We start from the raw sequence: 12,444 nt of genomic DNA, 5'->3' as shown, positions 1-12,444 counted from the left end.
GTACAAAGCATTTCCAAACCTGAGTTCACCACAAAGTAGAACAAAGGCCAGCATAGACAAACTGCTTATTAGTGTAAGTATTGTAAACTGTTCATTCATCCAAAGTCATCAGAGGGATGGATTTAAATTTGTGAAAGCTCTTTCCTGATGAGACTGGGATGTGAAACAACCACCCTGTGGTAGCAAGCAACTATTGGTGCTTTTGTTCACATTACTGTTTGGGACAGGCATTCTTCCCAAGTAGCTGGTGGAAGTCGGTTAACCCCAAAAGGAAAAATTCCAATAGTTGAGCAGGTTTATCCTTAAAAAAACCCTGTTATTAATTTCTAGCTTGAAAAAACTGACTTTCAGCTCACTCTCACATGATGCACAATTTCCTTGACAGATCTAAACAGCTTAAATTTTCTCTTATGTGACCTGTCATTGCATAAAAGTTATGGTCAAGTCATTTGTCTCATCTTTCTCTACTGACTGACATTTTAAAGTCTTCCTCTGCAGGGGCAGTATTTACCTGATGTAACAACATTTGCAAGCTATACTTTTAAAGAACTCTGTCAGTGTTTCTGTTTCCACCATTTTGGATTAATTATCAGGAATTTTTTTTTCATTATGCTATCACCATTTGTAAAACAGAGTAATGACTGTATGAAACCTATGAAAATTAATGTATCAATGTAAGTTAACATCAGACACTGGCAATGGTATACCCACTTTGTTAAAATCAATGTGTATTAGCATCCTGAAAGTATCACTAACAGCTCTGGAAAGACATTACAGACAATCTGAAAAACCAAAAGCAGAGCATTACCACATACTACTCTGCAACTTGGGAAACCTGCTAGATATCTGTTAGGGAAAAGTCAATATAGATACCAAACTCTTCCTTCATGTTTGCAGTCCTGCTCAGGAAGCATCAGAATATTTTTCTGTTTTCTTTGTCTTCAGCTCCCTCCCCTGCCAGCTGCTGACCAGTTAAGTGACTTGAGGGAACTGATACCTTTTCTAATTCACAGCTAGTAATTCTGCTTCCTGGGCTTGTGGCAGTTAACTGTATACACATACAGAACATGCCTTTTCAATACCTACTCCAAATTTGGAGAGGAAAAAACTGCACACACTAAAGAGTTGATTAGCAACAATTAGGAAAATTAGAGGGTTACTTGAAAAGCTATTTATTTAAGCGATCTCCATTAATCTCTACATGATAGTGAATTCAAATGCTTGGAGCTGGAAAGCAAGAGGAGGCTTGCTAGCCATATTCTTTAGCCCTCACATGGTCAAAACCAAACATATTTCTTGGCTTTACTGGGCAGATACCATTTTTTAAAGCACATGCAGAAATTTGAAATATCTTTCTGTTAACTGACTGTGAAGAAAAGCCTCTGTGTGCTAATGCATTTACTGGCTTTTTGATCCTGAAGCACAGCCTTTCTTTGTGCACAAGCAGAATACACAGTGCAGTATTAAAATTGCACAGCTGAAGGAGTTTGCAAAATCTGTTACTGATAACCTTTAAAATCTATTCATGCTATCATTAAATTAAAGTACCCAAAAACTAAGGGGGGCTGATGAACCTCCATGAGCCAATGTCTGAAGTGCACCAAGGGCTTTTGAACAAAATGACGGGAGGGAATTCAAGGCATGAATGACAGAGAGACATTTGGCAGCATTTGCTGCACAAGCAGAGCAGAGTGGTTCCAACCCTTGGGGAGGATGGGGAAAGCAGGGTCTTTGGATCTCAGTATCAGTGAGGAGCCTGTATTCAGCATGTCTGGATGGCAAGAGGTTTAGCTCTGCAGAGGTTCCCTTGGAAATGAAGCAGACAGAAGAATGGATGACTGCATTCACTTCTGCCCTCTCAGCAGGGGGAAAATCTGCTTCAGGGTCTCCTGCAAGTCTCAGGCAGATTACAAGTGCCTGTGGCACTGGGAAATGGGTTCTTTCTGCTTTCTTGCAGTCAAGTGAAGATTAGACCTCCCCTGCTCTCCTGTGCATGGCAAACACAAATTCCTGGCACTTTCCTTCCTACTTAATGATGTCCCTACCTTTAAAATATGAGCTCAAACTTCTCCAAGCCCCTGTATCAACACAGCAGAAAGGCTTTTGTAATCCCTCTTATCCTGTGCTCTTTTATTCCTAAATGTTTAACAACCCAGTCACCAGTTTGTTCCCTGACCAGCACAGATTACATACAGAAATGGTTATTCTTCTATTCCCCTACACTTAATTCCTCTTCCTAAAGCTGTATTACCTTCACACAGCTAACTATCCTGCTGAGTACACCCACAGCTCAAGAAATGCTGTCTTTAAAATACAAAACTGTCTTCATAATCTAAAATATCTTGAAATTACTACCCATTGTGACTTTCTTGATATGATCATGCTCCTTAATTCCCATGTGCTGTGATGATAAAGATTCTTGGGCATCATGCAACTCTACCAGGCTGTGTCTATGCAGTTAACCCACTGTAGGACAGCAATGCAATATCCAACACATAAGCAAAGTGTCTTTAAGCTGGGTAGATGGGAGTGATGTACTAACACCAAATCCTTCTCTCTCACAAATCCATACTCTTTGACTCTTTCTGAACTTGGGAGGAAGATCTTTCTGATCTTCACCTAAAAAATGAAAGGCAAACTAAAGAAGTGGTTGCTGGGCCAACAATGGAGACAGTGTCACTGAGGAAGGAATCTTTGAAAGCATGATCAGGAGTCAGGCCAATAGGTGAGCCTACACATTTAAAAACATTGAGCTGACCTCCTGTTTACCCATACAGCCTTGCTGAGGGCATCTTCAGAGAAGGAAAGAGCGTGGAATGAGAACTGAAACTCTTCCTAAAATGCAGCCAGAATTGCCAAGGATGGATAATACTGGTCTTTTATTCCCTCAACTGACCCTTAGGATTTTTGTTCCAACCCAGTAACAAGTAGCATGCAACTTTGAGAACAGGTAGCAGGACAGTGAGGTCATTTGTATGTGTAAGACATAGGTCTCCTGCTCTGACTGGACATCATTCCCTATTTACTGTTTCAAATACTAAACAGAAGCTGGTGCTAGTTCAAGCATCTTGGATGCTTCAGTGACTGAGACACTGAGCTGTTTCTGTCCTTCACTGGGATTTTGGACTAGCCCCTGTATAAGCATCATATCAAAATTACAGATCTATTTATCTGAGAACTATGAAAGAATGAAGGGGGAGGAAATAATTGAAGGACTGAAAACAATTCCCTCCATGGCTAGAATTATGAAGCTCAGCTTGCCTAGAAGGCCTGTCAAGAAGGCCTATCCAGAGCTGAGTTTGTTACAGTGCATATGCATCTTTGTAAGGACAAAACACATAGCACAGAAGAGCTTTTTAACCTAGGAGTGGAAGGTGTAAATGAATGAACAGCCAGAATATAAACAAGTGTTTTCAAAGTCAAAGCAGAGAGTTCTGTTTAAAAGAGAAGCTAGAAAAAAGAGAATCTGTCTCAGTCTTCATACCACTACCAGTGGAGGACTGGAAGAAACCTTAGTCAGGAAGATGCTCTTTGCCATGGAAGTCATGGATCAGAGAATCACCATACTATGCTAGGTCTTACAGGGCTATGGATGAGAGAACTTCTATGCCAGTGAAAATTCAAGAGATTTTGTTCAAGTTGGAAAATTAAATTAACAATCTAGATTAATTTAGTGCAGTGAAAAGCCTTTTTGTCTTCTTAAGATCCAGTTCCAGCAGCTTTACACCGGCTTACTGTTACCACCTTACAAGATTCATGCCATCTTTTATGAGCTGAGAGGCTTTTCTTTTTTTGCATAAGAGAAAGGCTTTTGAACGAGTTAGATACTCTTTTTTTCTTCTTTGATCTGTGTAGTCACATGAATTAAATAAATGTTTAAAATTGTAAAATTCAAATCTCTTCCAGGAATTCCACAGAAATACCAAACTATGTCATGAATCATGCTTAAAATCATCGCTTCCTATACTCCCCCCAGTGCCATGTGACTACCAGCCCAGTATTGATTTCCTTTCATCTCAAAAACTGAAGCAATATTCATTGCAAAAATAAAAAGCTGTCTGAATTATGCGAATGCACTGCCAGCAAGTTCCAGGATGAAGCATAGATATAAAAATGAAAAAGTGGGGGTGGCGGTAGCGAATGTGCACGTGAAAAAGCTGGATATACTCTTGAATATACAAGAAGATAGGTATTAAAATAAGGCTTTTATAATAAAAAATACAGGAGCAAAGGTAAGAATGGGTGCCACAATACCACTGATATTCTCCAGATCTGGATGGACCTGGCCTCTGGTTTAGCTTAAAGCAGCCATGAGTGGCAGGACAGCTAAGTCCCACTGTTATAGTGGAGTTGCTCATGCCCATTTTTTGCCAGATAAAACCTTTATTTTTGTCTCAGTGTCTAAAATTATACTGGGGTTGGGGAGGTAGGAATGAGAGACAGGAAGAAACAAGACAGGATGTAAAAAAGCAGACAGTACATTGCCCCAAAATAAAGCAGAGGTATTTCTCCCTTGCTGCTTTCAAGAGCTGTCTAATTGCCAAACAGTGGTCAAGAGCTCAGGCTCTTGAGTTTAATGTGTACCTCCTAGTGAGTCTGGTAGTTCACGTAACATTTTAACGTACAAGATCAAGATCACAGTTCTTACTCTCCAGGAAACTGGGCTCCCTGCAGTATAAATAGTAAAGGTACTCAGTGTGCCCATGACAAAGCAATCCACAAAAAGGAAGTGCCTGCTCCTCTCCATGGTCTGCCTAGAGAACAAGAGTGCAGAATTCCTTAGCAAGAGATACTCTAAAACCACCTTCTCAACTCCAAAGCTACACACCATGAGTCAGTCCTTCTTTGATTTCATGTGGTTTGAACATGACCTGATTCCTGTCTTTGATAAATTTAGTATCGTGGAACAAAAAAGACATCTTTGTGTCCAAACAGGTCTAGATTCCTGAAAAAAACCAATTCTCTTTCAGAGAAGGCCCCATCCTTGATTAAGTAGGCTTTTTCCTTTCAGAAGTACTCTATCACTTGCTGTGGCATCTTCTAGGGCTCTCTGCCCTTTCTTGACAGGGAGCCACAGCAGTCTCTGCCCTGGTACTGTCTGCAGTAGATTGGCATCACATGTGCTCTCCTTGAACCAGCTGTCTCATTGCATTGTTATTGATTCCGAGTAGGATTTCTGCAGGAAATCTATTGCATTTCCATTAGCAAGACTACAAATGATGAAAACGCTCATTTATATCATTCCAGCTCTGCACCACAATTAACCTGCTACTTAGCTGCCAGCAAGCCAAATTCTGCCTTCTCATCTGATGCTGAGAATGTTCTCCAGGGGTACTCTGCACCCCAAACACAGGCACTGAAAATCTGAGGAGGGCTGCTGTGTGTGTTTATTTGCAGTGCATCATTAGGAAAGAAAGTATTAAATTTAAAAGTACAATATATAGTGAACGATGATAATTTCAGTCCCCCTCAGTGGAAATCCAAATGCTGGGTTTTGTTATGACATCAATTTTTAATAAATTTTGCTTAGAAACTTACAATGCAGAGCATTCCCAGATGTCATTTTTAATAAAGAGACAATGGCCACATAATCCATATGCCTATTGTATTTCCTATACTCACTTATGCATATGTATACAATGGAGGTAGAAGACCATGCAGTTCCATGTAGCATGAAGGCATAACTCATTCTCAGTGAAGCTGACAAAGTAAAGCAAAGCTTTTAAAGAAAAATTTAAGTGGACTACTGTTTTGCACTGAGAAATTCAGACTATTTTTAAGAGAAAACTTATCACAAAATACTGCTTTTTCTCCATCATGTTCTGCACATGATGCATGGTGCATGAAAGAAAAACCACACCCATGAGATAATTTTGAAAGCCATGAATTTGAGGTGCTTTTCCAAGACAGAGAGATATGGCAAGATCAGCCAATTCAGTCCTCTGCATGCTAAGAACTGTTTCTACACACACAATGGATGTTAAAAAGAAAAATATTAGCAATACAAAAAGTCTGAATTTGGGGACGTTTTAAAGTCAGTGTGACTAACTGGGCTGAGGAGAGGAAGTCTCAGTTATCACTTTAGAAGGCTTAATAGACCTGAACTCCCTACAAAGTGCAGTGTCTTGTGCATTTCACCTTATCAGTCCCAATCCCACTTTACTCTCAGTCTTCCTGCCACAAGTACATACACTTCTGTAACCCACCGTGACCTTTGAGGCAGCAGAGAGAGAAGTGTTTCAGGGAAATACAGACTGGCTGGCTCAGTACAGTGGCACTTGCTTTATTGCTGCTTGTTAATGGAGGCCTAGTTGTGTCTCCAGGGCTTACTGAGATCAGCATCTCTTTATTATGCTCTTGAGTTAGGCTCAGAACTTTTCTGGTATCTTAACTGTGATTAATTATAACTACCCTGTGACAAGATATTGCTAATTCACAGGACACATCAAAGAAAAGTCAAGGCTTTCAAAACAAGTCACCACGTTGTGGAGAAAACATTTAACTGAATTGCAAAATTAGTCTCCCTATACACTCATTGCAGAAAGAGAGTTACTCCTCCCAGACTCAGTCTGGGAATTGCCTTGGGGAGGTCACTCTCTTTATGCTGGATAGGAAGCTGAAGGCAGCCCAGCTTCCAAATGTAGGCACTTAAGTTGGGTGTCTGAAGCTAACTAACATCAATACAGTATCAGAAACAGAGCAATCTCTGCTTTAAGGTGCTCTCCTCCTGCATGTTCAAGCTTTGGGGAAGAAGGAATTTCCCTTTGGACGCTGCCCTGCACAGTAACAGTGAGCACAGAAAAAGCTGGTATATAGCTGTGCAGTGTCCTCTGCTCTCCCTTCCTGTAAGTACAGCTCCCTATGGTTTGCTGAGACATCCCTGACCTTGACTCTTTCAGAGGTGGTCAGGTATAGAATCAGCCCTACTGTGCTGTGATGGGGATTTCAGCTGCAGAGCATGGGTCAGACTTGGACAGTTCAAGGAAAAGTACAAATGCTGTGTGAAGCTTCAATGAGGAAACCCCTTGATGTCTATCAATTGAAGTCTTTAGCAGGGCTGCAGCACCCGTAACTAGAGGGAGAGACCCCCTCCAGCCTGCCAAAGGGACCTTCACAAACCACTTTGTCATGGGAGAAAGGACATCCAATGCAGGACTGAGTGAGAACAGCTGAAGGTGAAAGGTAGAGAGAAATTGCAAATATTTCAAGCGTCATGAGAAAACAATGCCAAGACATTGTGCCTAGATAACTTTGAAGGGGACGTGAGTCCATTTCCTAGGTAAACATCCACAATCAGTCCTCAGAGGCAGTCTCTTAACAATTGTCCCACTGTGCAGCAGCCTGTGTGATGCTGGCCTAGTGCACCTGAAATGGCAGCAGAACTCAGAAATTGGAGAAGAAGCAGTCACAGCCAGGGGTGGCTGGCAGCAGTACACAGCCTTTCTCCACTTTGCCATGTTTTTCAAGTGAGGGTCAGCACCTGTGAGGTAAGAGGGACACCTGCCTGCCCCTGGTGGGCATGCACTGGGATTCAGTGCTGCACCCACCCAACTCTGCCAGCACAGCTCGGTGGACACAGAGACAGGGAGATGCAGACATTCCTGCTGGTCACCTGCTGGCCACGAGCATAGCACCAGGTATGCAGCTGGCCTGTGAGCACATGGCACCTGAGGTGGCCAGAAAAGCCAGAAGGGTTTCGAAAGGACACAGGGGCTGTGCCATCTGGGAAGCACATCCTCCAGACCCTGACCTCTTCAGGATGCTTCACTCCACTTACAGGGAAACCCACTGCAACAAAAGTCCTTGTGCAGTGATTTGCCCTGCCTTGTGTTCCCCAAGGCACTTCACTAAGTCTGGAGAGATGCAAGCCCAAAGATTAGGGTTTGGGTTTACAGAAACACATTTACATTTTTTATAGTACTACAGAACAGCATCTACTGCCATCCTAGGTAGAGAGTGGAATTGTATTTAAAGGTGGTGGTGCCAGAAAAAGTAAAATTTAGCTCCCAAACTGCGTCAGCACTCTTACAATCTGCATGCCTTCTCAGAGGGAGGGAGATAGTAGGTTAGCGTGTGATATTATAACCTGCTCGTAATGAAATATTCTTTGGTGCATTTATGCTAAGATTGACATGCTCTCTCAATATAGGAATACTTTAAAATATTCATCTTTCCTTTCTGTTTCAGTAAAGGAGAAATGATATTACAACATAAACCAGAAACCAACCAGAGAGGAAGAGATTACTTCTTTATTGATAAAGGACTAAGTCTAATAACAGGAGGGAGACCAGTCTTGAATCTAATGCACCAGACACAATTACTAGGATTGTCTCTCTTCTGCTTTCTCTCCGAGGCTCCAGGAGAAAGAAGAATCAATTAGCTCTCAGCAGACTATGACCTTGAAGAATACAGCTTTAAGTGGAATATGCTGAGTAAGACAGAAAAGACAGGAGAAAAGGATTTTGAAACTCATGGAAGGGCCTGTTTCAGAAGCAATACATCAACCACAGAATATGAGATGTGTCAGTTCTTTTTTATTTCTGCTCTGGAAAAAAAAAATCAGCACAAAAGGGGCTTTCTGGGAACAAGTTACCTCACTCTGCCTGAAATGGAAAAAAGGACACTGAGAGGCAAAAAGAAGGGGCAATCCAATTTGCAGATGCTACTTTCCAAGTCAGCTCTCTGAGAATTTTATAGCTGTCAAATGCATTCATTTAAAAAAAAAAGTTATTGCTGATGCAATCTGTCAACCTCTCCAACAAATCTTGTTCTACATAAAACACAATGATGTGTTTGAAACGCAGCTGTTTCAAAAACCCCAAGACAGTGCTTTTAGAGTAGTCCAAAAAGTCCTCTTCATGCCTCTTTGAATTCTTAGGCAGATCTTTTGCAGTGTACTTTTCCAGCTATGGGTTAGGGTTTTTGTTTTGTTTTGTTTTGTTTTGTTTTGTTTTGTTTTGTTTTTGTTGTTGTTGTTCTTTTTTTTTTTTTTTTTTTTTCCCAGGGAATTGCAGCTTCTTGCTGTAGCCAGAATTATGTGCCACAGTTAGAATAAGCACCATCTACACAAACTTCTCCCTCAGAGCAACTCAAACTTGACCTGCTGCCAGTTCTGCTTTCCTTTCAGTCTGTATCTATCTGGAAATCTATGATACTTTAAAACACATTTATCTTAAGAAAATTAAGGCAACATTAAAAAGAACAACATCTTAACTCAATCACCTGATTTCTGGACAACCATTTATTTCCCAGATATGAACAGATCTGAATGCAGACAGTAAATGACTGCTCCAAAGAATCTCTTTTTTCCCCCTACATCTTCTTCAGAGATTAAGTTAGCAGGTTATTGGTAAGGGCTTTCCTCACGTGTGGAAATTCAAAGATGTGAGCTCTTCTGGTATAACTAGCTTTTTGTTACTTCTCCCTCTCACATGAAAGAGGCCATTTTGATGGGATGGTCCTTGGTCGCTTTGTGAAGTAAAAAGTACTGTTATCTTTGATGTCACTTAGAGTATTTGCACTGTAATAAGAGATTTCCTGCATCAGCACTAAAATAAAAAAAATAATTTAGTGTAGTTCTGTATAAGCACAAGACAGTTGAATATAGACATAATTTAAGTACTGTCTTACCTACCATAGACAAACCTCCCTATTACTTAACTGCACAGTAGTATTTTCCTACCAAATGTTTCCTTTAGACAAATTACTTTTAATCCAAAGGCTGGTTAACACTCATTATTTAAGCAAAAGGCAGCAGGGCTTTGAAGGAACATTCAAATTTTCTGATTTCTGATTCTGATTCTGGAATTACTGTTCTGGATTGAATCTCAGCTGGAAAGACTTCCACTGAAATCACTGTAGTTCATGCTCATTTTCACCAGAAAGATGGTTGACCCAAAATGCTACATCTAATCCAACTGCCACGTATCTGTAGAGTCCATCTTAGCAGGGCTAAAAGCAATAGCAAACTTCTGGTGACTTCAGGGCGAGGTCCAATCTGTACCACCCATAATGTGGCCATGCTGCGGCACTACAGGGAAAGCATAAGGAGTTCTGCAAGGCAATTTGCAAGAACAAAGTCCATCATTCTGACCACTGCAGCTTTCCAAAGGAAACCTCAGCCCTGTCCTCTCAGCAAAACGGAGCATTACCTTCTCCATTACTAGACCTGCACAATTTAGGCAGTTCAGGAATTGGCTTGATCTGCCCTGAATTTGATGGGTTAAAATGATGAATGTCAAAGAAATTACATTTTAGAAATGCAAGATTTTGATGCTTTATGATTGCTGCTGAGAAAATAATCCAAGTACTCCGGATATTTTTTGCTTTACGGATAAGCAAAGACTATTTTCGAATCTGACCCCTCCTGCATCAGCAAGAATGCTTTTCTGAAATGCCCCACAAAAGTCAATGAGGCAGTGTCTGAGATACAGGTTCAAGAAGAATCAACTCCTAGAGGAAGAAAGACAGAGAAAAAAAATGTGTCTTATCTCTTAAAAGAAAGGGAAAGATCATAAGCTTACTGCTAAATTAATAATTCCCAGTCTCTAACTGCTTCAAATAGGCTGTCACTCTTTCACACTGTTCTCCCTGACAGTTTCAGGAGGATGACAGAGATGTTTGCCAGCAACAGACTTCAGGAAGGAGGTAGCAGAAGTGCTCTGCAAGCAAGGCAAAGAAAACGAACACATGGGGAAGATCCAGCACAGGATAAAATTCAAATTTATAAGGAAAATATTCTGATAGACCTTGTGGAATATCTATCAGATAAACCCTTGAAGTAAATCACATACTTCCCTACAAGTAGGTGCAGAGAAAAGGGTGATACTGGTGCTTTACAAAGTCCCAAATGAAGCCCTCTTCATTGCTATGCACACCTCAGAACTAAGTTCAGAGGCCCCTGGGTGCTGTCCTCGGAAGGTAACCTATGTTATACCCATTTAAGCACATTGACATTGCAAGCCAATCACGTGTCCTCCTCAATGACAGCTACAGAACACTTAACTGCTTTTTTTCTTTTTTTTTTTTTTTTTTTTTTTTTTTTTGAAAAGGATAAACAAAGAAACACATAACTTCTACTTACAAAGTTTTGGAGCAGCTTGGAGATTGGTTTCTGTTGCTTGTGCCTGAGATGCTGTGGTAGGCTCCAGAGTGGGTGGTGACAGTGAAGGTGCAGCAGAGGACAACAACCCAACATCTAGGATGCGGTTATACAGAGAAGGCTGGAGGAATGGTTTGGAGGGCACGAGCGCGCTGTCAGTTTGTACTGTCACTTCAGCCTTGCTTTTGGGGCTAGGTACAGGGAAAGGTGAGGCATACACCTCTGAAGGCACCCAGGCAGACAGAGCTGTAGGATCCACAGCACTCTTTGGGTCTTGTCCTATCCTTCCAGGGTCAAGGTGGGTAGGAGAGTCATACTCAAAAATCTTGTCCACAAAGACCCACTTGAGGCCAGCAATGCAGAGGCAAAGGCTAAGCAGGCAAGCCAGGATAGGGGCGATGCAGATCTTTTCAGAGTTGAGGCAGCCCTTCAGTCGCTCTGCCTCCAGGCACACACAGCAGGTCGTGGCCAGGCCTGCTAACCCCTCGACCCTCCTGTCCTCTCTTTGGGTCCCCGGCATGTTCTCCTCAGCCGGGAGCCCGTTGAGGGACGCATCAGGGCTCAGCTGAGCTGAGGGGCTGGGGAAAGTGTCGGCAGCCACTTCAGACATGTTTAAGCATCAGGTCTCAAACAGCTCACCTCCAAAAGGCCTTAACTCTATCACAGTCCATTACTGTGAGACACAGACAAAAAGAGATGGTAGTAATAGTCACAGCGCTCTGTAAAAATCACAGAATAGGAGTCAACAAAAGATCCGAGCTCAGCAACATCAATTGGGAGAGGAGTAATGCACAGGAAAAATAAGACACCTCTCCTATCCCTTCTTGCCCTCAAGCCCTGTGTTGATCGCTCTGCCTCTGAAGCAAGAGTGGCTTCTCAATTACTGAGCTCCTATTTGCTGGACAATTTTATAATTTTTTAAACACTTCTCGAGCAATTCCAGTTCTTCTTCAGGAGGGAAGAAACGTCCCCCCAAAAGCAAGCACAACAAAGCAAAACAGGGGGAAGGAGGGTGATGAGAGAAAGAAAAGCACGCACACCAAACAAATTGAAGGATTAAGTGAACCAATAGCCCAGAGCGAAAGGCAAGACTCTCACCTTGAGCATCTGAGGCTGGTATCTGCTTAGACGAGGAAAACAATTGTCATGCGGTAGAAGGAGCAAAAGCAAAATCTGTAACAACAGCGGCAGCGGCAGAAGTGACAGTAGCAGCAGCATCCTGTCGTGTTACAGCGGCGGCTGAAAGAGGCTGAATCATTACAGAGCAGCAGGTGCTCGCTGTCTGAGCATCACTGCAAACAATATCATTACACAGAGGTTTGAACGGAAAAGCGATGCCAAGA

The 12,444-nt window shown here is 41.9% G+C and overlaps 1 protein-coding gene across 4 annotated transcripts in view; it reads right to left on the bottom strand.

Moving 5' to 3' along the window:
* Positions 1-12,444, bottom strand: part of NRG1 (neuregulin 1) — a 168,227-nt gene that overhangs the window by 82,223 nt on the left and 73,560 nt on the right. For 2 of the 4 annotated variants that reach the window (XM_008492561.2, XM_008492560.2), the window contains exon 1: positions 11,084-12,321. The exons of 1 other annotated variant lie outside the window; for it this stretch is intronic. In XM_008492561.2, the coding sequence (XP_008490783.2) occupies positions 11,084-11,711 (628 nt within the window). In that variant the 5' untranslated portion in view covers positions 11,712-12,321. Of the gene's footprint in view, positions 1-11,083; positions 12,322-12,444 lie in introns of those variants that run through there. One more of the 4 variants, XM_030467066.1, reaches the window with a different exon arrangement.

This window comes from Calypte anna, chromosome Z, assembly GCF_003957555.1.
Source record: "Calypte anna isolate BGI_N300 chromosome Z, bCalAnn1_v1.p, whole genome shotgun sequence".
NCBI classification, from domain to species: domain Eukaryota; kingdom Metazoa; phylum Chordata; class Aves; order Apodiformes; family Trochilidae; genus Calypte; species Calypte anna.
The sequence above is the reverse complement of the archived record's forward strand: the minus strand, read 5'-3'. Positions and strand labels throughout refer to the sequence as shown.